Source organism: Mizuhopecten yessoensis, unplaced genomic scaffold, assembly GCF_002113885.1.
Source record: "Mizuhopecten yessoensis strain PY_sf001 unplaced genomic scaffold, ASM211388v2 scaffold4301_1, whole genome shotgun sequence".
In the NCBI taxonomy this organism is placed as follows: domain Eukaryota; kingdom Metazoa; phylum Mollusca; class Bivalvia; order Pectinida; family Pectinidae; genus Mizuhopecten; species Mizuhopecten yessoensis.
The window spans coordinates 292513-314664 of NW_018405476.1; the positions used below are offsets into that span (position 1 = coordinate 292513).

The following is a 22152-nucleotide window of genomic DNA, read 5'->3' on the forward strand; positions in this document are numbered from 1 at the left end:
ACGTTAGAGTTAAGGGAGAACTGACCGAATTGTGTTGTTAGAAAAGATGGACAGTGGACTGTACATGACAAGTTGGATTTCCAAGTTATGCAACATTTCCTGCAAATGAAAATTTTCATTCTATGCTAAAAGGAAATTGCCTATCTACATCGTGTACACTGCCTTCCTGTATATATAAATCCTTAGACAGTGTACATGATCTGTTATAAATCTGAATGAGCTCGGAAACGTGGAAATATATGGAATTATTTATTGTTTCCTTGTATGGGTAAAACCGTATGTAATTGAATAAATGAAAACAAAAGCCGTAAACGTGACACGAGGAGTTCGCCAAGGAGACGTTCCTGGCGCTTCTATGTTGAAACTATATACTTATATTATACCCGAAGCCAAATGTGGAACCAATGTTGTAAATAGTTACATTCCAAGAAATATATTACAAAACTCATGATACTAGGTGTGATTTTTTTTTTAAATCCGACTTTGGCATTCTGTTAGCAACGTACAGATAGATCGTAGGTTTAAACATGCCAAATGAAATAAAATTCGTCCAGAAACGCCAAGTTGTTTTGAACAAAAACAAAAAAGAATTCGCGAATACGGATAATCGCATATGAGAATAAAACATAAAATAATGGAAAATGATAATGACGCGGGTCGGCAGGAGCTGCCGAAATTTAAACATATTTTTTTTAAACTTATATGTAAAAAAGATATGTTGAAAACTTCTATACAGGCACCAGTCTTCAGTTAAGTGAAATTAATCTGGTAGAATTTTGCATTATTTGGAAACCAGTTGTTCTAGGCTTCTAAAAGCGCTGGATAAACGAATAAACAAATTCATCGACATTGTTCAAAGAAACTGCAGGGGTTTGATAGAAACTTTAATCTGATATCACAACAGGAATTGTCGGAAATCTACAAGCTGCCTCATAATTTAGAAATACATCGTTAGTTTTCCTCTTGGAAACTGTGCATTTTACATACACTGTACGTTAAGAAATAGAGAAAAAATGAGTTTAACATTTGAATATTTATTATTTTTCGGGAATTTCTTAGAAAAAAAGGATATATTATCGTTGCTAGGAATAAATAACAACTGGAATTTTATTATTGTAAAGTCGACTAATGAAATCAGCATTAGTTAACAGAATCATGACATAACATGTAAATAATTATAGTGACACGCACAAAACATCACCTTATATTTGTAACAGTCATTAAGGTCCCTCAAATATGTATTAAAATATATCCTGTGTTTGTTTGCCACTCTTTATCCATATATTCAATCTATATGTCGGCATTTTGATGTGTTCTTATTTTGTTTCGTCCATAAACAGGTGAATCTTTTAACCATACGTTTGTGTTTCCTTGCTTTGTGACCGTGTAATGAGCGTGTCCGTTTTTAGTGTTTCCTATTTTGGTGCGACAGAGTCTGTGCTGGTGTTTCCTCGTTGTTGTTTTTAATGCGTTGCCACGTAATGAAGTCAGAGTATATCTGTGAAAAATTCAGCTACATAACACTATCCGTACCATTGAGGGTTTGTTGTGGTCTTAATGGCCACTAAAACATTTCCTGTAGAAAGGACGAGTCCATGGATAAATAAAACATCAGAGGCCCCATATGGTAATTTCACTTTTGTTCACGGGGTTATAACATTTACGTAACTACTATAACATACTCAAGGTGAGCAATGGTTTGTGTAAACAACTCAGGATAGTGAATCGTATATATGTTAATCAGCTAATGCTATTTTTTTCCTCAAAAGAAAACCTTCCCTTTAAGACCTCCCTTTGAAATCCACCCAAACACTTTTTATCTATTTTTTATGCAACAGTGCAACAATATTGATTCCATTAAATTCACATAAAACAAAGGCCTAACATTCCCAATTACCATTAATTACTATCAAATGCTCAGCAACAAGGGGACACATGCTTGTCGTGGGGAAAAACGGGATTGCGAGGGCCAGTTTTATATTTACTAACAGGGCAAGAGCCTCAACGTTTTCCATGTCCACCATAAGCTCTAAATAATAATAATTATAACAATTCGAGGATTTTATATACCGCTTTATCACAACCTAGTTCGTAGGTCGTTTCAAAGCGGTTCACAAGTTATTATCCGTCGTTATAAAGGGCCTTTGCAACCAGCCAATATCTTTCTCAACTGGTGCTGCCATTTCGGCGCTCACAGCTACTGTAGCATTCAACAATTCTAGCACTGCCCACCCACGTACTTATTTACAGCTGAGTAGACTGGAACTTGCGTAAGCTTCAACGTTTTCCATGCCCACCATAAGCTCTACATAATAATAATTATAATAATTTCTTCAAAGTGCAGAAATCAAATCCATTGGTTTGGTGCTTTCTTTGTCCATCCACTAAAGTTAACATGTATATGGAACATCACATTATCATATGATTTGAAACGCTTTGTGACGATCAATGAGATTTCGTCAATATTTTGCTAAAATTCGTCACAAGACAGTCAAGCAAGTGTTTGTAAATCTGAATTGAATTCGTGTATAGACGTCGGAGATTAGAACCTATCAGTAAACACTTTATATCATATATTGCAAAATGTAGAGACAGCACATCAGACAGAAAAGTATGGTGACTGAGCTATTTAAGTTAGGTTGATAGCTTTTTTCGGTCAGAAATAAATTCGCCTTAACACACAATAACTGTATGAATGTGAACATGGAGGTTTTGTTTTGCGCAAGTACTTTTCTTAAAATAACTTCTGCATTCTTTGTAGATATTACGCACCAACTCGTCTTCGACTTCAGTATCGATTAACAAAATTACAGTGTCTTTTCTGACACTTTTTTTTTTTTTTTTTTTTTTTATATCCGACCAATTCAATTGCTATGCAATATGTGGAAGTGTGTAGCGATCTTGAACTCATTCAATATTTCTTAGTGATATTTAATTAAATAGTGAATACTTTCCCGAGACGGCATTTTGAAAAGTCAATAAGCAAGTGATGTTTTATATAGGAATGGAAATATATTTGTTTAAATGTATAAGCTCTTTAATGTTATATTGTGTAATTTGAGATTAACTATATGCCCGCCTTGTAGCTTGATATATATATGTAACCGTTGCTCTACAATACAAAAACGTAAACATTACAACCTAATAAAGTTCCCAGTGAATTTTAATGTCCTGGCAAGTGTTGCGCCACCACTACGATACAATAAACATAACGTTCTGGTAATATATTTCACAATGGAAATCTACATCGACGATAATGTGCGATATTTTGCAGGTCTGACGTAGACGAACTATATTCATATGTTACCTATTCAATGTGGAAATTTAACCCCAAAAAATCCCCTAAAATTTTGATGTTAGTTCCACATGACCAGCGATGCAAAAAGACACGTCTGTAAAAACGCCAGTATGATAAACAACCATTGCGTACGACTGGTGTTGTATACAGTTCAGGAAATTCCAGTTGTCGAAGGCTCGTCAACACCTTATATGAGAGACCTTAACGATGATATCGTTATTAATAGTCATAAAGTTACCGTGACAGACACTACACGGGAAAAGCCGATAAATAAATAGTGCCGATCTCTGAATTACGGCCTTAATCTGGCTAGCTATCGCTCGGTACTCATGTCATCACGGCCAGCCGGAAGTGAGTTAAAGTGTTATACTACATATTATGTCGTGTGGGTTTGGCCACAGCTATTTCACTAGATGACGAACGAACTAAACACTTCAAACTACAGTGTATTTATTCTAATAGCTGCACTTTAGCTGGGGTAAGAGTGTAGATTGGACGTGTAACAGTTTAGTATTTACAAATTTCCTATACGTACTTGTGGTGATCTTCCTGTGTGACGCTACGTGGGAGTGGAAAGCTAGGTGGAAATAATTCATAAACAAATCTACAGTTGACAGCTACACGTGTATTGTTTGTTGTGTAGCTGGAATGGACTACATCCCTGACCTATAACTACAATGCATTCCTGCGAGGAACAATCGGACCTTCCTGACAATCATGCTGATTCCGGACCAGTCATCCCAAAACCGAATCTCGAGTTCGAGGACGGCACACATTCGATTTTTATGATCATTCAAAAGTTTCCTTTCCCAGTGGTCGTTCTTTGTGATACGACGAAATGTCCCATTCCGGTGGACAGGTCAAGATTCAGCTTTGACCTTTCCCAACCGCTATTGTTCTACAGGAAGAGGAGCATCCAAAAGATTCCCGCCAGAACTCTGTTCGTGGACGACAACGATCAATACCAGGAAGCAGGCGATCCTCTTCTCATCCCCGAGGACTACAAAGGTATAGGATTATTAATAGCCACAACTACTTATCCTAATTGTTAAAACATTCGGGTTATAATTTCATCTCAACTCATGAGGTACCCGTTAAAAGAGGTATCTACAAAATGTTACAAAACTTACACGTGTAATTAATTGATGATATTTTGTATAAATTAAGAGAAACGTTGTTGAACCTTGTATTTGTTTTGGTAAAAGGCATTAATTATGTAGTGTCATTACGTGTGTCCAATCCTATAGGTATACTATGTGACAAAGAAATATGTTTGAATTTATTACAACATAAGTACATTGGCCACAAAATCGCAAAGGGCATGACCCGTGAAGATCTCCACCCCACGGTCCGCATATGTGCATATTCGCATAACGCACACACGGATCGTAGGTAGGGATATACATGTGTGTCATACACCTTCGTTATAATGTATCCTACAACCTGTATTAAGGTTATCTAACAAAGATTTAAAATCACTGGTTTTAAATGTATTGGCAGCTTGCATAAGTCTGTACATACGACGATGTGTGTAGGTTCTTACCCTTCTGAAGAAAAAATAATCAGTAGTCAAACTGACAGCTTTAAATTTTATAAACGGATCTGGTCTAGCTGTCGAGACGTGATTACATTTCTACATAACTCCGCAACGTTGGTCAGACCCGTATCGCAGCTGCTCAATGTAATTTCAATGTTCAACGAATTTAAAAAATAAACAAATCGCTCAGATTACTCTCTTGAATAGCGTGTCTTTTTATTTCTGAAATTGACATCACGATACTTTAAATACCGGTTATATTATTAAATGGTAATTCACCCACGTCTTCCTCTTTTAGTGGCATACCTGTACGTACGTACAACAGGATATTGAAAGTATGTGGAAACGAACGAATATATTTCCTTGATTGAATAAAAAGGGATTTAGATATAATTAGGATTGACGCATTCCGTTGTATTATCTGTGATTGTAATGATGGTATACATGTTCTGCCCCCAGTAACTCTTTGACAATACACAATTATGAAAGTCTCGCTTTACGCGGATATATATATATAAATGGCCGTCAGAATGACTCTTCGTGTCCTGAGAGCATACATCCGTATGTCAATTTAACAAGAGTTCCCGGTCGCTGTTTCATGGTGATTTTAACATTTATAGTTATAATGCATTATTTATTGTTTGTATTCTATTTTCCGGTATGAAAATTAATTTTCCAATCTTCCCGGACACAAGGTCAATGCATATGTGTAGTTAGAACCCGCAGCTATCCATCTTGTATTCGGTAAATTAGAGGCTCGAATGCAAATATTAATTTATGTTAATTTACTTGTTAGGCAGAAAACGACCATGTTTTGAAAAAGAAATTGTAAATAGAATGTTACCGCTAAACGTTATTAGTTCTCAGACATGATTACGACGCCATTCGTTAGGTTATGATACTCGAAACTTGAAATGTACGATCCCACGGCAATTAGCCGTAGCACGGTGGCTAAGTCGCTATATCAAGGCTTACACTCTAAGCGAATCTAAACTATGCCACGTTACATATAAATGGTATCTAACTTTTAAAATGTACCACACGTTCTCATGTAATAAACATGTGACGACGGTTAGGATTTTAGTGGTTTGATCTGCAGAACTTTGCATTTTAACATACTTAGTACATATTTCATTGAGGGAAAAACTCCGATATTGAAAGTTTCTATTTATTGTTCAAACCCAGTATGTGAAAAATAGCCAATCTCAATGCTACAAACAGGTCTATAAAGGATATAAATATGCGTTTTTCAGCTTTTCAGACATAATGTTGAATTTTCTCTTTTGTGTATATCAAAAAGAACTCCGTTGTTTGAGCATGTGGATGCTCATATATGAACTTGCCAATACAACCATTGCGTACATACGCTGTTTTGTAAGAAATAAGCTGAGTTCTGAGTTGAAGAGTTAGCCTTTGCATTAAACGAGTGTTGTCTATGACGTCATATGAATACGTATATGTCGTATTGTCGTATATAGACGTGTGTTTTTGTGTTTATCACATATCTTAAAGATAAAAGAAATTCTACTATAGTACATCCATATTTTCAAAAGAATACTAATGTTTTTTATGGTTTTGTTAACTTGATGGACATATGAGTGAGTTACCGCTTGACTCGAAAACATAAATACTAGTAGCTGACCACATTCAGGACAACTAAACATGTAAATATCTGACCTTGAAGACAAAATATGGAAATAGCTGACAGTCTTTCAAGACCAAATATGTAAATTTCTGACCTTCAAGACCGAATAAGTAAATAGCTAATCGTCGTTTAGACTTATTACGTAATTCAAGATAACGCATGAAGCGACGCAACACACTGGCCATGGACATGTTTAAACCAATCTCTTAATGTAAGCGTGTATGGGGCTTTGTTTACAAAGGTGGACATGCCAGTTGATCAAAACATGTTTTATCACAGCCTATTTAGATATGTCCAGGAACCATCTTGAGTTTATTTAGTGTTAAAAGCAGAATTGTTAACCTAACACTACTTAAACTGTGTCTAGCACTTCACCAATGAATACACAACAAAGTATACAATACAATGAGGGAAATACAGACACACAGAGGACCCATTGACACGAGATGACTGATCCACACGTGCTCCCCCCACTTCCCGTTCTCTTTCATTCTCTCCCTCACTTAATCATTCAGCTGGGGTCAGTCACATTATATACGCGCTGTTTCCGGAGACAAACCTCTAAACCAAAAGAAATAAAGACACGTAATTAATTTTCGTATTACATAAAAACTACCACGATATTATTATAAACACTATCACATCAACCTAAGGTACATTTAGCATTGTATATATGCGATCCATATTGTTTAATATTCAAACAAATGACGCAAAACAAAACAAAATCGAAAAAATAAATTGCTAAACGTTTTACATATGCCCATCAAGATGTTTTAAAACATTTTAAAATAAAATAAAATTTAATCCAGCCATGTTCACTTATGAATTTACCACCAACGTGGCTATACTAGTAGAGACAGCTGACCCACAGGCGGTTTTTGTAACTGACCACGTCCATTACACGTGGTCTGTATAATCACGTCCATCACACGTGGTCTGTATAATCACGTCCATCACACGTGGTCTGTATAATCACAGCCATCACACGTGGTCTGTATAATCTCAGCCACCGCACGTGGTCTGTCTAATCACGGCCATCACACGTGGTCTGTGTACTCACGTCCATCACACGTGGTCTGTATAAACACGTCCATCACACGTGATTTATATAATACATCCATCATACGTGGTCTGTATAATCACGTCCATCACACGTGGTCTGTATAATCTCAGCCACCGCACGTGGTCTGTCTAATCACGGCCATCACACGTGGTCTGTCTAATCACGTCCATCACACGTGATTTATATAATACATCCATCATACGTGGTCTGTATAATCACGTCCATCACACGTGGTCTGTATAATCACGTACATCACACTTGATTTGTATACTACATCCATCACACGTGGTCTGTATAATCACGTTCATAACAAGTTGTCACTACCATCCCTCTTCTGTTTGGCTTAAAACAGATACCGCTCCAAATGTCACTCGACTACTGACACCTAGCATCAGGATGTCTGTGCGAATTAAAACAGAATTACAATTCATCACAACAGGCACTTTGTCATACAAAATGTTAAGCCAGCATGGCTGACATTTGGAAAAAAATGATTACAAGTTTATAGAAGAAGGTGACGCAAACAGAAATGGTTACCTAATATGCAAAAAGCTTAGCACTGAGAACACAAAAAGGTAGATACACTCCTGAGAGTATTACGTCCGTATCTTTATGCTGCACATCCATGATGTTTTGCGAATGTCTATTTTTGTGAAAGTTTAATTGGATGAGATTTATTTTGGCAATATCGACTGTAACAGGTCTAAGAGACCTACATGACACGTTCTGTCCTTCGTAGATATCAGTGGCAACTTTATTGTAGACATCGTATTCTTGGTTTGGCCTAATGCGTACATGCAATAGACGATTTAAATACCGTAGCCTTGACTCGCCCTTAAAGGTGTCAAAGGGGGTCACCTGCCTGACCACGTTGGGTTTTATCCGGGTACTCCGGTGTCCTCACACATTAAGACCTCTCACACGCTAACATCAGTTGTTTCATACTTGTTGTAAATTAAATAAAGTTTATATTATATTTAGGAGTCAAAGGCAATTGTGACAAGGTATCCTTGCCTCGATTCTAAAGACTAGCCATTCTCTTTACTCGGCGAAACAATACCAGTTTCACCCTAAAAGTTGGTATCACTAACTAAAAATTGTGCCTGTTGTTCTTACTATATTTGTAGATTCCGTGTTAATCATACATTCAAATACAGTCGTTATGTAGTTCTTTTTTATCAAAATGATCAAGATTTGCTATTTTGTGAATCATATTCTTCATGCTAATCTTCCTCTGTAAAGTAAAAGTATTTACATGTCATTTATACATTGTCCATTGTAGGTTACTTCGCTATATTGAAGAGACGGACTCACGCCGGACCGACCGACAACAATGCACCACATTACACCAAGATTGAGGACATCGCACAGTCTGACACGGAAAAGTTCCTGATTGGCGGACAAAACCGTGTGAAAGCATTCCAAGTGACCAATCAAAAGGAAGGTGATCAAAGCCACTATGAGCAACAGCGCATGCTCTTCCCTGGAGATGTTTTACGGAAAATCAGAATGTTTACTTCAGAAACAAAGAAAAAATCCAAATACTTACGACGAAGTTCTCTGATAACAGAAAAATTCCTCCTTTGCATGGATGAAGCAGATCGGGAGGTTGTCATTCCGTTTGCACAGGCCGGTCTATTCTACTCTCTCACGACGACGTCAGGAAAGGGCACGTGCCCCGTTATGCAAATGAGCGAAATCGTAGCTAGTAAATACCTGCCTTGCGTCGTGAAGTTGGTGTACGGACGCGTTCCCACGACGCCTTGTATTTTCTCAGGCCTTCTACAGCTCGACCAGGGTTATTTGGAGCAGTCTATCGTGGCCGCTACTATCATGAACAAGAAAAACATTCTGGTAGAAATACCATCCACTTGTAAGATGGAGTTCCGTGTTGCACACACTAATGATGATCTGATCTCCCATCAAGGCTACCAGAACGCAGTACAGGTTTGCAGAGAAAAGATCCACTCCTACATGAGGAACATCAAAGTTTGTCTTAGCTGGAAATCCGAGGACTCGTTACACGGCGCAGGGTCGACCGGGTCAATCACTATCGGAGACCGGGTATCCCAACTGCCGGCGGAAGCGGAAATACTCGACCTTCCGACACCATGTTCCAAGGATATGAATCGGGACTCGGGTTACATAAAAATGACACCGTCAACCGATGATCTGAGTTCACAAACCGACGATAGTGTTGATGACGGCCAGGATACTTACGTAAAAATGAGTCTCACGTCACCCACGTCCCCTCCCGCCGATTATGTTCTTAAACTCTTCTTAGAGAACAAGTTCTTGGAGGTACCCGTATATTCTCATGATGCTAATCAGACCGAGGATGTTGATGATACCGTCAACTCCGACACTTTGAAGGCAACAGCGAATAAAAGTCAGCACATAACTGCGCCTCCTGATCTCCCCCCTCCACCCGTCCCCTGTCCCGGGACACCACCTTCTCTCTGTGGGGGATCACCATCACAAGACAGTGGTATTTCGGATGTAGGTTTAACAGACACTCGACGTCCGTCTACTTTTATATTCGCCGAAAGTGAACAGAATCCGGATGACGACATCACCTACGACATCCCACAGATTCCAACACGGCGTGTAAGTGCTCCGCCGAACTTCGATACCATGCCCCTCATCTCAGATTCCAATCTTGGCGCTATACCCAAATCATCTCCATTTAACAAACGTAAATCTAAATCCAACAAGAACAGAGTGTCAAGCGCACCGTCCGAAATGTTGAACAAGGATGGGAGGCTGATGAGTCCCACGGAGACCATACACGAACATGACTTTCCCACCGAGAACCCTCGCTACGAGAACATTGAAGGTATGAAAGAAATTCAGGAAAAACTTATACAACTTCAAAACGTGACGGAGTCTATCATTGCGGGAGACGATTCGACGCCATCCTGCTTTTCGTGGTATCTCGGATCTCCTGATTCTCCTGAGTATTACAACAAACCACACTCACCTTCCTCCCCGCCAGGAGATGGTGATTCTCTAAACCTGTCACCCTCTTACGTTTCTCCTTCTGCTCTAGAAGAGAGTGATTTAGACACACCGCCAACTAAATGTTCCGGGTCATCTTGTGGTTCGACACTGTCGGATACGCTGGACAGCGTCTTTGAAGCCTCACCATGCCATTCCGGGCCGCACAATAATATAGAATTGATACATGATGCGATGGACAAGAAAGTGGATTCGAAAGAGGATGACGATAACGTTTATGACGTCATACCCGACATACCCGGTTGTGATTCATACCCACCATGCGGAATGGTAAAAATGTCGGACAAGGATTACGTTGATCTTATGAATTCTGACCTGGTCGAACTAGAACAGCCTCCTGCCCCCCATCACTCGCAGTCCGTCACACACACGTATGCGAACTGTGGTACTGAGGATGTCGAGACAAGTGAAGGGGGTAGTGATGGCGTGACAGTTGCTATAGAGCCGGTCGATAATGATAGTGATACTACTGTGGTACTTGATGACGTCACGGATCGGATTGATGGAGGTATCAAGACGAGTTCAGGTGATCATGACCCGTTAACTGAATTTTCTGATGCAGTTTTTGTCCAAGGCAACGAGTCTGAAAAGGCACTTGAAGATACGGAGAAACAGGAAATTTCAAACAACGAAATGAACGATAACACTGATCAACCCAATATTACAGACGGAACAGAAAACGCGTATAACACCGAAGAGATCAATCTGAACAGCATTGAGTATGTGGATCAAGAACCACATACTAAGCAAGAGAATATTTTGAGTGACGATAAATTGTCTGAAGATCGCATCGAAGAACCATGTAGTGAAAACAAATTCGGTGAGGAAGAGTCTCAGTGTCAGGACAAAGAGGGTGAGGACCACTATCAATACACACTTCATTGTAATGAAGACATTCGGGTTGATGCTATTGAAGGACAAAACCCCGAATCGAATCAAAATCGGCGAGAATCAGTGTCTGATAGTCTAGAGCTGCCTAGTCAATATGATTCAAATACTGGTTTATCTACACAAAGTAAACCATCCCCTCCTCCAGTATCACCGAAACCGGTTCGCACATATTCCGAGAAAACGGACATGGTTTCCGAAACAGTATCGGGAAACATTTTAACAAACAGTGAAGAGTCTGGTAATGTTGACATCATTGATGACCAACCAGTACACTATCAACTCAAGCACTGTAAGAGGACGGAGTCTAACTGTATAACAATGTCGCCTGAACTCTTTGAACAAGAACTAAGAGACGTAGGAGTGACCACAAAAGCCAGAAACAGCATTACAGATCGAAACATTAGCATTGAAGAGTTACTCAATATGGACGTCGATAACCTCCAGAAGGACTTACCCGGCGTCGGTTTCCTCGACCTCAAACGGATCGCCATGTTTATCAGAAACATATTGACAAGGTCCACGGGTCATTGAGTGTCCAAATCGATATGTGATTATAAAGTGATTTAGTGGTGGGCAACTGTGCAATATACCGCCGTCTACTGGGAGTGTTGAGTTACATACTCAAACGGTACTGTTCAAATACTTTAGTGCATGCTAAATACTGCAATATTGAAAGGACGGACTGCTTTTCCTTCTTTATTTTGTATTGTTTTATGCTGGTTTTTTTTTATTATCGACAGTATATGTCCTGTCAAAATTAGGACACCGGTGCTAGTCATATCGTCTTGTTTAAAGATCAGTAATTTGTATTATAATTTTATAAGTATTTTCCATGTGTTATGTTGACAAGATGGTGTCGAATAATCTGTCTATGCTGTTGGTCAGTAGTGAATTATTATGGTTAAAGAAGAATGGTAAATGACACGTTTTGTAAAATATTATGTTAGCGTTATATATCATTATGCACTTCTAGTTTGTGTGCCCTGGAGATAGACTTACATATGTCCTTGCTAAAATGGATTCAGAACAATATTCGCTGACTTGCACTAAAAGAGGCCAACGATGATTTAAAACTTTTGTGACAGATATTTAAGAACCAAAATACAGGCGCACATATTGGAGCTATATAATTGATATAAAATGTCATGATAATTATTTTACACCCATGGCCTTCTAATTTTAGCCGAGCAGCCTAGATCCGCCCGTTAATTGGTGCGCAAACAGCATACATAACGGTACAATTAATGCAGTATTCCGCACACCGGACGAAAACTGACTAGCTTTCCAATTATATGTTTATACAAATGAATCATTTTCTATATTTCCTGATTGAGATATGTTAACACTGTTTCGGTGAGTCAGGACCTCATTAGGTATTCACGATAGAATTTTCATGTGCCATTTTCCACGTCTCTCCTACAATGTCTGTGTGTATTGTGTCGTAATTAAGTGTTTGGGTTCTGTGTTACGTTTCCTGCGTTTTGTGATAATTTGCAGTTTTAGCTTACGTTGAATTGTCAGCTAGGGTCAGGAGTTGCGTCTGCAGCATGAATTTCCACCCACTTACTGGCAATTTTCAATACTGTTTAGCACGTGCTATACTGTGTACTGATGTTCAAGTGGTAATAAGTGGCTAGCTAACATTCACATACCTGTCAAATATTACTCCTGGTAATGGCGATATTTTGACCCTATTGCGTCAACGAATTAAATACAACAACTGTCATTTTGTTTGTTAAATAGTCTGTCTCTGTTATAGATGCATTGTACTGATACGAACGGTAGAAAACAGGGAGCACATTTTAGCCATCCACCTCGATTAATTGGAACGATATCATTATTGATATATATTGAATAAAATGACATTGTGATTTATTTTGTAAATATGGCGCAATATTATTTCTATGACGTGCTGTATAATGTACTGCAATATTAAAAACATAACACAATATGAAATCCAGTCAATGTTTTTACACGATCGACACCGATTTATGATTGAAAATGTCATAGATTTATATAATGGTCGTTATTTTTATGAACGTCGTTTTGATTAATAAATGATTAACATATTTTTAGTTTTAATTGAAGTGTTATTCCCTATATCAATTTAATGTGTTGCACATCGCAAAATTACTTGCAAAGATGTGTAGAATGGAACATAATCCAGCAATCTTCGTTTCCCACATAATCCAGCAATCTTCGTTTCCAATATAATCCAGCAATCTTTGTTTCCAATATAATCCAGCAATTCTCGTTTCCCACATAATCTAGCAATCTTCGTTTCCAATATAAACCAGCAATCTTCGTTTCCAGTATAATCCAGCAATCTTCGTTTCCAATATAATCCATCAATCCTCGTTTCCCACATAATCTTTGCAATATAATCCAGCAATCTTCCCAGCAATCTTCGTTTTCAATATAATACAGCAATCCTCGTTTCCAATAATCCAGCAATCTTCGTTTCCAATATAATCCAGCAATCTTCGTTTGCAATATAATCCAGCAATCTTCGTTTGCAATATAATCCAGCAATCTTCGTTTCCAATATCATCCAGATAATACAGCAATCCTCGTTTCCAATAATCCAGCAATCTTCCTTTCCAATATAATCCAGCAATCTTCCTTTCCAATATAATCCAGCAATCTTCGTTTCAAATATAATACAGCAATCTTCGTTTCCAATATAATACGGCAATTCTCGTTTCCCACATAATCCAGCAATCTTTGTTTCCAATATAATCCATCAATCCTCATTTCCAATATAATCCAGCAATCCTCATTTCCAATATAATCCAGCAATCCTCGTGTCCAATATAATCCAGCAATCTTCGTTTCCTTTATAATCCAGCAATCATTGTTTCCAATATAATCCAGCAATCCTCATTTCCAATATAATCCAGCAATCCTCATTTCCAATATAATCCAGCAATCCTCGTGTCCAATATAATCCAGCAATCTTCGTTTGCAATATAATCCAGCAATCTTCGTTTTCAATATAATACAGCAATCCTCTTTTCCAATAATCCAGCAATCTTCGTTTCCAATATCATCCAGCAATTTCCCACATAATCCAGCAATCTTTGTTTCCAATATAATCCAGCAATCCTCGTGTCCAATATAATCCAGCAATCTTCGTTTTCAATATAATACAGCAATCCTCGTTTCCAATAATCCAGCAATCTTCGTTTCCAATATCATCCAGCAATCTTCGTTTCCAATATCATCCAGATAATACAGCAATCCTCGTTTCCAATAATCCAGCAATCTTCCTTTCCAATATAATCCAGCAATCTTCGGTTCCAATATAATCAAGCAATCCTCGTTTCCAATATAATCCATCAATCCGCGTTTCCCACATAATCCAGCAATCTTTGTTTCCAATATAATCCATCAATCCTCATTTCCAATATAATCCAGCAATCCTCATTTCCAATATAATCCAGCAATCCTCGTGTCCAATATAATCCAGCAATCTTCGTTTCAAATATAATCAAGCCATCTTCGTTTCCAATATAATCCGGCAATCCTCGTTTCCAATATAATCCTCTTTGTTTCCAATATAATCCAGCAATTCTCGTTTCCAACATAATCTAGCAATCCTCGTTTCCAATATAATCCTCTTTGTTTCCAATATAATCCAGCAATTCTCGTTTCCAACATAATCTAGCAATCCTCGTTTCCAATATAATCCTCTTTGTTTCCAATATAATCCAGCAATTCTCGTTTCCCACATAATCTAGCAATCTTCGTTTCCAATATAATCCAGCGATCCTCGTTTCCAATATAATCCAGCGATCATTGTTTCCAGTAAAATCCAGCAATCTTCGTTTCCAATATCATCCAGATAATACAGCAATCCTCGTTTCCAATAATCCAGCAATCTTCGTTTCCAATATCATCCAGATAATACAGCAATCCTCGTTTCCAATAATCCAGCAATCTTCCTTTCCAATATAATCCAGCAATCTTCGGTTCCAATATAATCAAGCAATCCTCGTTTCCAATATAATCCACCAATCATTGTTTCCAGTATAATCCAGCAATCTTCGTTTCCAGTATAATCCAGCAATCTTCGTTTCCAGTATAATCCAGCAATCTTCGTTTCCAATATCATCCAGCAATCTTCGTTTCAAATATAATACAGCAATCTTCGTTTCCAATATAATCCATCAATCCGCGTTTCCCACATAATCCAGCAATCTGCGTTTCCAATATAATCCAGCAATCTTTGTTTCCGATATAATCCATCAATCCTCGTTTCCAATATAATCCACCAATCATTGTTTCCAGTATAATCCAGCAATCTTCGTTTCCAATATAATACGGCAATTCTCGTTTCCCACATAATCCAGCAATCCTCGTTTCCAATATAATCCTCTTTGTTTCCAATATAATCCAGCAATTCTCGTTTCCAACATAATCTAGCAATCCTCGTTTCCAATATAATCCTCTTTGTTTCCAATATAATCCAGCAATTCTCGTTTCCCACATAATCTAGCAATCCTCGTTTCCAATATAATCCTCTTTGTTTCCAATATAATCCAGCAATTCTCGTTTCCCACATAATCTAGCAATCCTCGTTTCCAATATAATCCACCAATCATTGTTTCCAGTATAATCCAGCAATCTTCGTTTCCAGTATAATCCAGCAATCTTCGTTTCCGATATAATCCAGCAATCTTCGTTTTCAATATAATACAGCAATCCTCGTTTCCAATAATCCAGCAATCTTCGTTTCCAATATACTCCAGCAATCATTGTTTCCAATATAATCCAGCAATCCTCGTGTCCAATATAATCCAGCAATCTTCGTTTGCAATATAATCCAGCAATCTTCGTTTGCAATATAATCCAGCAATCTTCGTTTGCAATATAATCCAGCAATCTTCGTTTTCAATATAATACAGCAATCCTCGTTTCCAATAATCCAGCAATCTTCGTTTCCAATATAATACAGCCATCCTCGTTTCCAATAATCCAGCAATCTTCGTTTCCAATATACTCCAGCAATCATTGTTTCCAATATAATCCAGCAATCTTTGTTTCCGATATAATCCATCAATCCTCGTTTCCAATATAATCCACCAATCATTGTTTCCAGTATAATCCAGCAATCTTCGTTTCCGATATAATCCAGCAATCTTTGTTTCCGATATAATCCATCAATCCTCGTTTCCAATATAATCCAGCAATCTTCGTTTCCAATATAATCCAGCGATCATTGTTTCCAGTAAAATCCAGCAATCTTCGTTTCCAATATAATCCAGCAATCTTTGTTTCCAATATAATCCATCAATCCTCGTTTCCCACATAATACAGCAATCTTCGTTTCCAATATAATCCAGCAATCATTGTTTCCAATATAATCCAGCAATCTTCGTTTTCAATATAATACAGCAATCCTCGTTTCCAATAATCCAGCAATCTTCCTTTCCAATATAATCCAGCAATCTTCGTTTCCAATATAATCCAGCAATCTTCGTTTCCAATATAATCCATCAATCCTCATTTCCAATATAATCCAGCAATCCTCGTTTCCAATATAATCCAGCAATTTTCGTTTCCAATATAATCCAGCAATCATTGTTTCCAGTATAATCCAGCAATCTTCGTTTCAAATATAATCCAGCAATCTTCGTTTCCAATATCATCCAGCAATCTTCGTTTCAAATATAATCCGGCAATTCTCGTTTCCCACATAATCTAGCAACCTTCCATTCCCATATACTCCAGCAACTTTTGTTGTGAACTTGATAGTGAGGCGAATCACTGTACTTGGAAACTTCTGCCATTCCTAAATCAGCTAACACCAATCCACAACTAGGTGTATGGAAGCTGATTTAATAAGGCTCAACTTTACATAACCCTGACACCACAGTCCTGGTCTTACTGTTTGTATCATGAACCTGCCGATATACTGTCAAATAATACCACATTATCCAGTTCTCCATTATACTGAGTATCAGTAGATAAAGGGTTCCCTTTCATGTTTCATACATTATGGTGAGAATAACCTTTCAAGCGGGTAATTGCTACCATTGTGTGGCGTACATAGAATACTAGCCATGATAGGTCGTCATACAAATCAGGCCAACAGGTCCCATCGCTGAGGAATGGGTCAAAAGAGACAATGAGAGGATCTTGTCATTGAAAGATGAGAGTAAGACACACACATCTGACTGTACCTGTACAATTTGGTAATAGATACAGTTTGCTTTACACTGAACAAAACGTGGAATTAAAGATTAATTATGTGAAGATTTGGAGACAAGAGGAGGTGGGTAATGTACATATTTCAACGATTCAATTAAATACCATGTATTATATGTACCAGCTTTAGAAGTTCATAGTTAAGTATAGCCTATATACAATTAAATACCATGTACTATGTACCAGCTTTAGAAGTATAGCCTATATACAATTTTAAGCGAGTTAATGAATTTACAAATGCAACCGAGTACCAAGGGGTGATTGATTTTAAGATGAACTTACGACCTTCAGTGAGTGAGTTTTGATGGGTCAGTCGATTATCAAGTAAAAGGCAGAGCTTTAGAGAAAGAATTCATTCCAAAGTTTTATTACATGTAGTGGAGTCTACGATCTTCAGTAAATTTGGATGTTATCAGATTTTAAGGTACGAGTTTTAATAGGTGAGCAAATCTCAAGTAGAACGTACAAAATTAAGTGAATAAATTTATTTTCAAGACTCGGTGAATGAGTGATATAATGACCGCGTTAACGTAAGATTAAGATATCAAGTATCAGTGAATGTAACTTTAATTTGTAAGTGGAATAAAATCAGCGAGTTAGTTACGATGTATGGCCTACAAGCTTCTGTGAGTATTTGCAGGTATTCCCTTACTTAGTGAGTATGTTATTCTGGAGAACGTGTAAGTACATGTATCTTACGAAAAGTATACAAATTCTGATCGATCATCATGGGTAAGATATCCTAATCTCTTAGAGCACGACATAATATAAAACAATGTTACATCACGCTACGTGAAACCACTCGTAAAACAAAACAAAAAACAAAATAACGGGCTGGTGTGAGTAGGCTGGGAGTGATGAAGCCTGGAGAAGCTACAGGAAGGTTACAACTTAGAGCAGTCGTGGGGGCGATAAAACATACAGCAGATATACACAGACATTTACTAATACTTCACTTGTTTTCTATCGTGATCAATTGAAACTGAAATAAGGAAATTGTAGCAGGGTTTTCATGACAACAGGCCTATCTGGTCCGGTATTGAGAGCAGCCCTGACCTATATATGTATGATGGTATACTTCCTTGTTAGATCAGATCTATAAAGAGCCGGATAAGGCCCTTTCATGTACAACAAGGAAGTAACGTGTGAAATGTATTGATCACCAGACTGTTTATACATATATATATATGGCTAGTTTGTCTTTACAGGAGAACATTACAATATTTCGGTCCGTGTTATCTCTATAAACCTATGTAGGTTCACATGTTGCAGACAGTCGAGGCTAGATGATACCGTTAAACTGTCTGTCCAGACAGTTAGATAGTGTAGCTGACACATAGTTCATCTACCCGACACTCCTACGTGTTCCTTATAAGATGTTTGGTTTATTTTTTAAACAACAATTTTATTATTTATTTTAACTTATTCATATATGTAAATTTCTTTTTTTCATTTCAGAATGGCGTCTCATTTCAAAGATAAACAGTGCATATTATAAACAGTGCATATTATGCACTGTGTGGTGTATATAGATGTCGTATATTTAAAGTTACTAATGTCATTCTGTTAACAAAATAACTACCAATTGTCTCAAATTTAATGCAATATTAACAGTCCTCTATTGATACAGAATTAGTGTCCGGTATAGACTAATTGTTTACACACTCTCGCACTGTAATCTGCTGGGACCAATCATAATATAACGGTTTGAAATTTACTGTAAAGGTAAATATGAATTGTCAATCAAAAAATGTAATTTATGCAATAGCTTGTTCTACATCGGTCAAACCGGCAATGAACTCAGAACACGCATGACTGTACATAGACAACAAACTAAAACTGAATCAATATGTCAGGACACCAACATTAACAGTGTTATTAATAGCTAGATCATTAAAGAATATGTTAGGACACCAACGTTAGCTGTATTAATAGCTAGATCGTTAAAAAATATATATGGACACCAACGTTAACAATGTAATTAATTGCTAGATCGTTAAAGAATATATTAGGACGCCAACGTTAACAGTGTTTGTAATAGCGAGATCGTTAAAGAATATGTTAGGACGCCAACGTTAACGGTGTTATTAATAGCGAGATCGTTAAAGAATATGTTAGGACGCCAACGTTAACAATGTTATTAATAGCGAGATCGTTAAAGAATATGTTAGGACGCCAACGTTAACAGTGTTATTAATAGCTAGATCGTTAAAGAATATGTTAGGACGCGAACGTTATTATTGAATAGATCGTTAAAGAATATAAAAGGATGCCAACGTTAACAGTATTATTAATAGCTAGATCGTTAAAGAATATATTAGGACACCAACGTTAACAGTGTTATCAATAGCTAGATCGTTAAAGAATATGTTAGGACACCAACGTTAACAGTGTTATCAATAGCTAGATCGTTAAAGAATATATAAGGACACCAACGTTAACAGTGTTATCAATAGCAAGATCGTTAAAGAATATATAAGGACACCAACGTTAACAGTGTTATCAATAGCAAGATCGCTAAAGAATATATAAGGACACCAACGTAAACAGTGTTATTAATAGCTAGATCGTTAAAGAGTATATGAGGACACCAACGTTAACAGTGTTATCAATAGCGAGATCGTTAAAGAATATATAAGGACACCAAAGTTAACAGTGTTATCAATAGCTAGATCATTAAAGAATATGTTAGGACACCAAAATTAACAGTGTTATCAATAGCCAGATCGTTAAAGAATATGTTAGGACGCCAACGTTGACAGTGTTATTAATAGCTAGATCGTTAAAGAGTATATGAGGACACCAACGTTAACAGTGTTATCAATAGCTAGATCGTTAAAGAATATGTTAGGACGCCAACGTTATTATTGAATAGATCGTTAAAGAATATATAAGGATGCCAACGTTAACAGTATTATTAATAGCTAGATCGTTAAAGAATATATGAGGACACCAACGTTAACAGTGTTATCAATAGCTAGATCGTTAAAGAATATGTTAGGACACCAAAATTAACAGTGTTATCAATAGCTAGATCGTTAAAGAATATGTTAAGACGCCAACGTTATTAATAGATAGATCGCTAAAGAATATGTTGGAACACGAACGTTAACAGTGTTATCAATAGCGCGATCGTTAAAGAATATATATGGACACCAACGTTAACAATGTAATTAATTGCTAGATCGTTAAAGAATATGTTAGGACCCCAAAATTAACAGTGTTATCAATAGCTAGATAGTTAAAGAATATGTTAGGACACCAAAATTAACATTGTTATCAATAGCTAGATCGTTAAATAATATGTTAGGACACCAAAATTAACATTGTTATCAATAGCTAGATCGTTAAAGAATATGTTACGACGACAACGTTAAATGTGTTATTAATAGCTAGATCGTTAAAGAATATATGAGTACACCAACGTTAACAGTGTTATCAATAGCGCGATCGTTAAAGAATATATATGGACACCAACGATAACAGTGTTATCAATAGCTAGATCATTAAAGAATATGTTAGGACGCCAACGTTAACAGTGCTATTAATAGCTAGATCGTTAAAGAACATATGAGGACACCAACGTTAACAGTGTTATTAATAGCTAGATCGTTAAAGAGTATATGAGGACACCAACGTTAACAGTGTTATTATTGAATAGATCGTTAAAGAATATATAAGGGTGCCAACGTTAACAGTATTATTAATAGCTAAATCGTTAAAGAATGTAAGGACGCCATCGTTATTAATAGCTAAATCGTTAAAGAATGTAAGGACGCCATCGTTATTAATTAAAAGAATGTACGGACGCCATCGTTAGCAACTTTATTTATAGCTAGATCTTTAAAGAATATATTAGGACAGTAACGTTAGCATCGATATTAATAGCAAAATCGTTAAAGAATATATTAAGACAGTAACATTAGCAGCGTTATTAATAGCTAGATCGTTAAAGAACATATGAGGACACCAACGTTAACAGTGTTATCAATAGCTAGAACGTTAAAGAATATGTTAGGCCACCAACGTCAAATGTGTTATTAATAGCCAGATCGTTAAAGAATATGTTAGGACCCCAAAATTAACAGTGTTATCAATAGCTAGATAGTTAAAGAATATGTTAGGACGCCAACGTTAACAGTGCTATTAATAGCTAGATCGTTAAAGAACATATGAGGACACCAACGTTAACAGTGTTATTACTAGCTAGATCGTTAAAGAATATGTTACGACGACAACGTTAAATGTGTTATTAATAGCTAGATCGTTAAAGAACATATGAGGACACCAACGTTAACAGTGTTATAAATAGCTAGATCGTTAAAGAATATGTTAAGACGCCAACGTTATTAATAGATAGATCGTTAAAGAATATATATGGACACCAACGATAACAGTGTTATCAATAGCTAGATCGTTAAAGAATATATTAGGATAAAAAAGTTAACTGTGTTATTAATAGCTAGAACGTTAAAGAATATGTTAGGACA

At 37.0% G+C, this 22152-nt stretch overlaps 1 protein-coding gene across 1 annotated transcript; it reads left to right on the forward strand.

Annotated features, from left to right (window-relative positions):
• The first annotated feature begins 3394 nt into the window (after positions 1 to 3394).
• Positions 3395 to 13523, forward strand: LOC110448782. Its single transcript, XM_021495213.1, has 2 exons — positions 3395 to 4306; positions 8826 to 13523. Exons 1-2 carry the CDS (start codon positions 3976 to 3978, stop codon positions 11981 to 11983), a joined length of 3489 nt encoding a protein of 1162 aa, XP_021350888.1. The 5' UTR covers positions 3395 to 3975; the 3' UTR covers positions 11984 to 13523.
• Positions 13524 to 22152: the final 8629 nt, after the last annotated feature.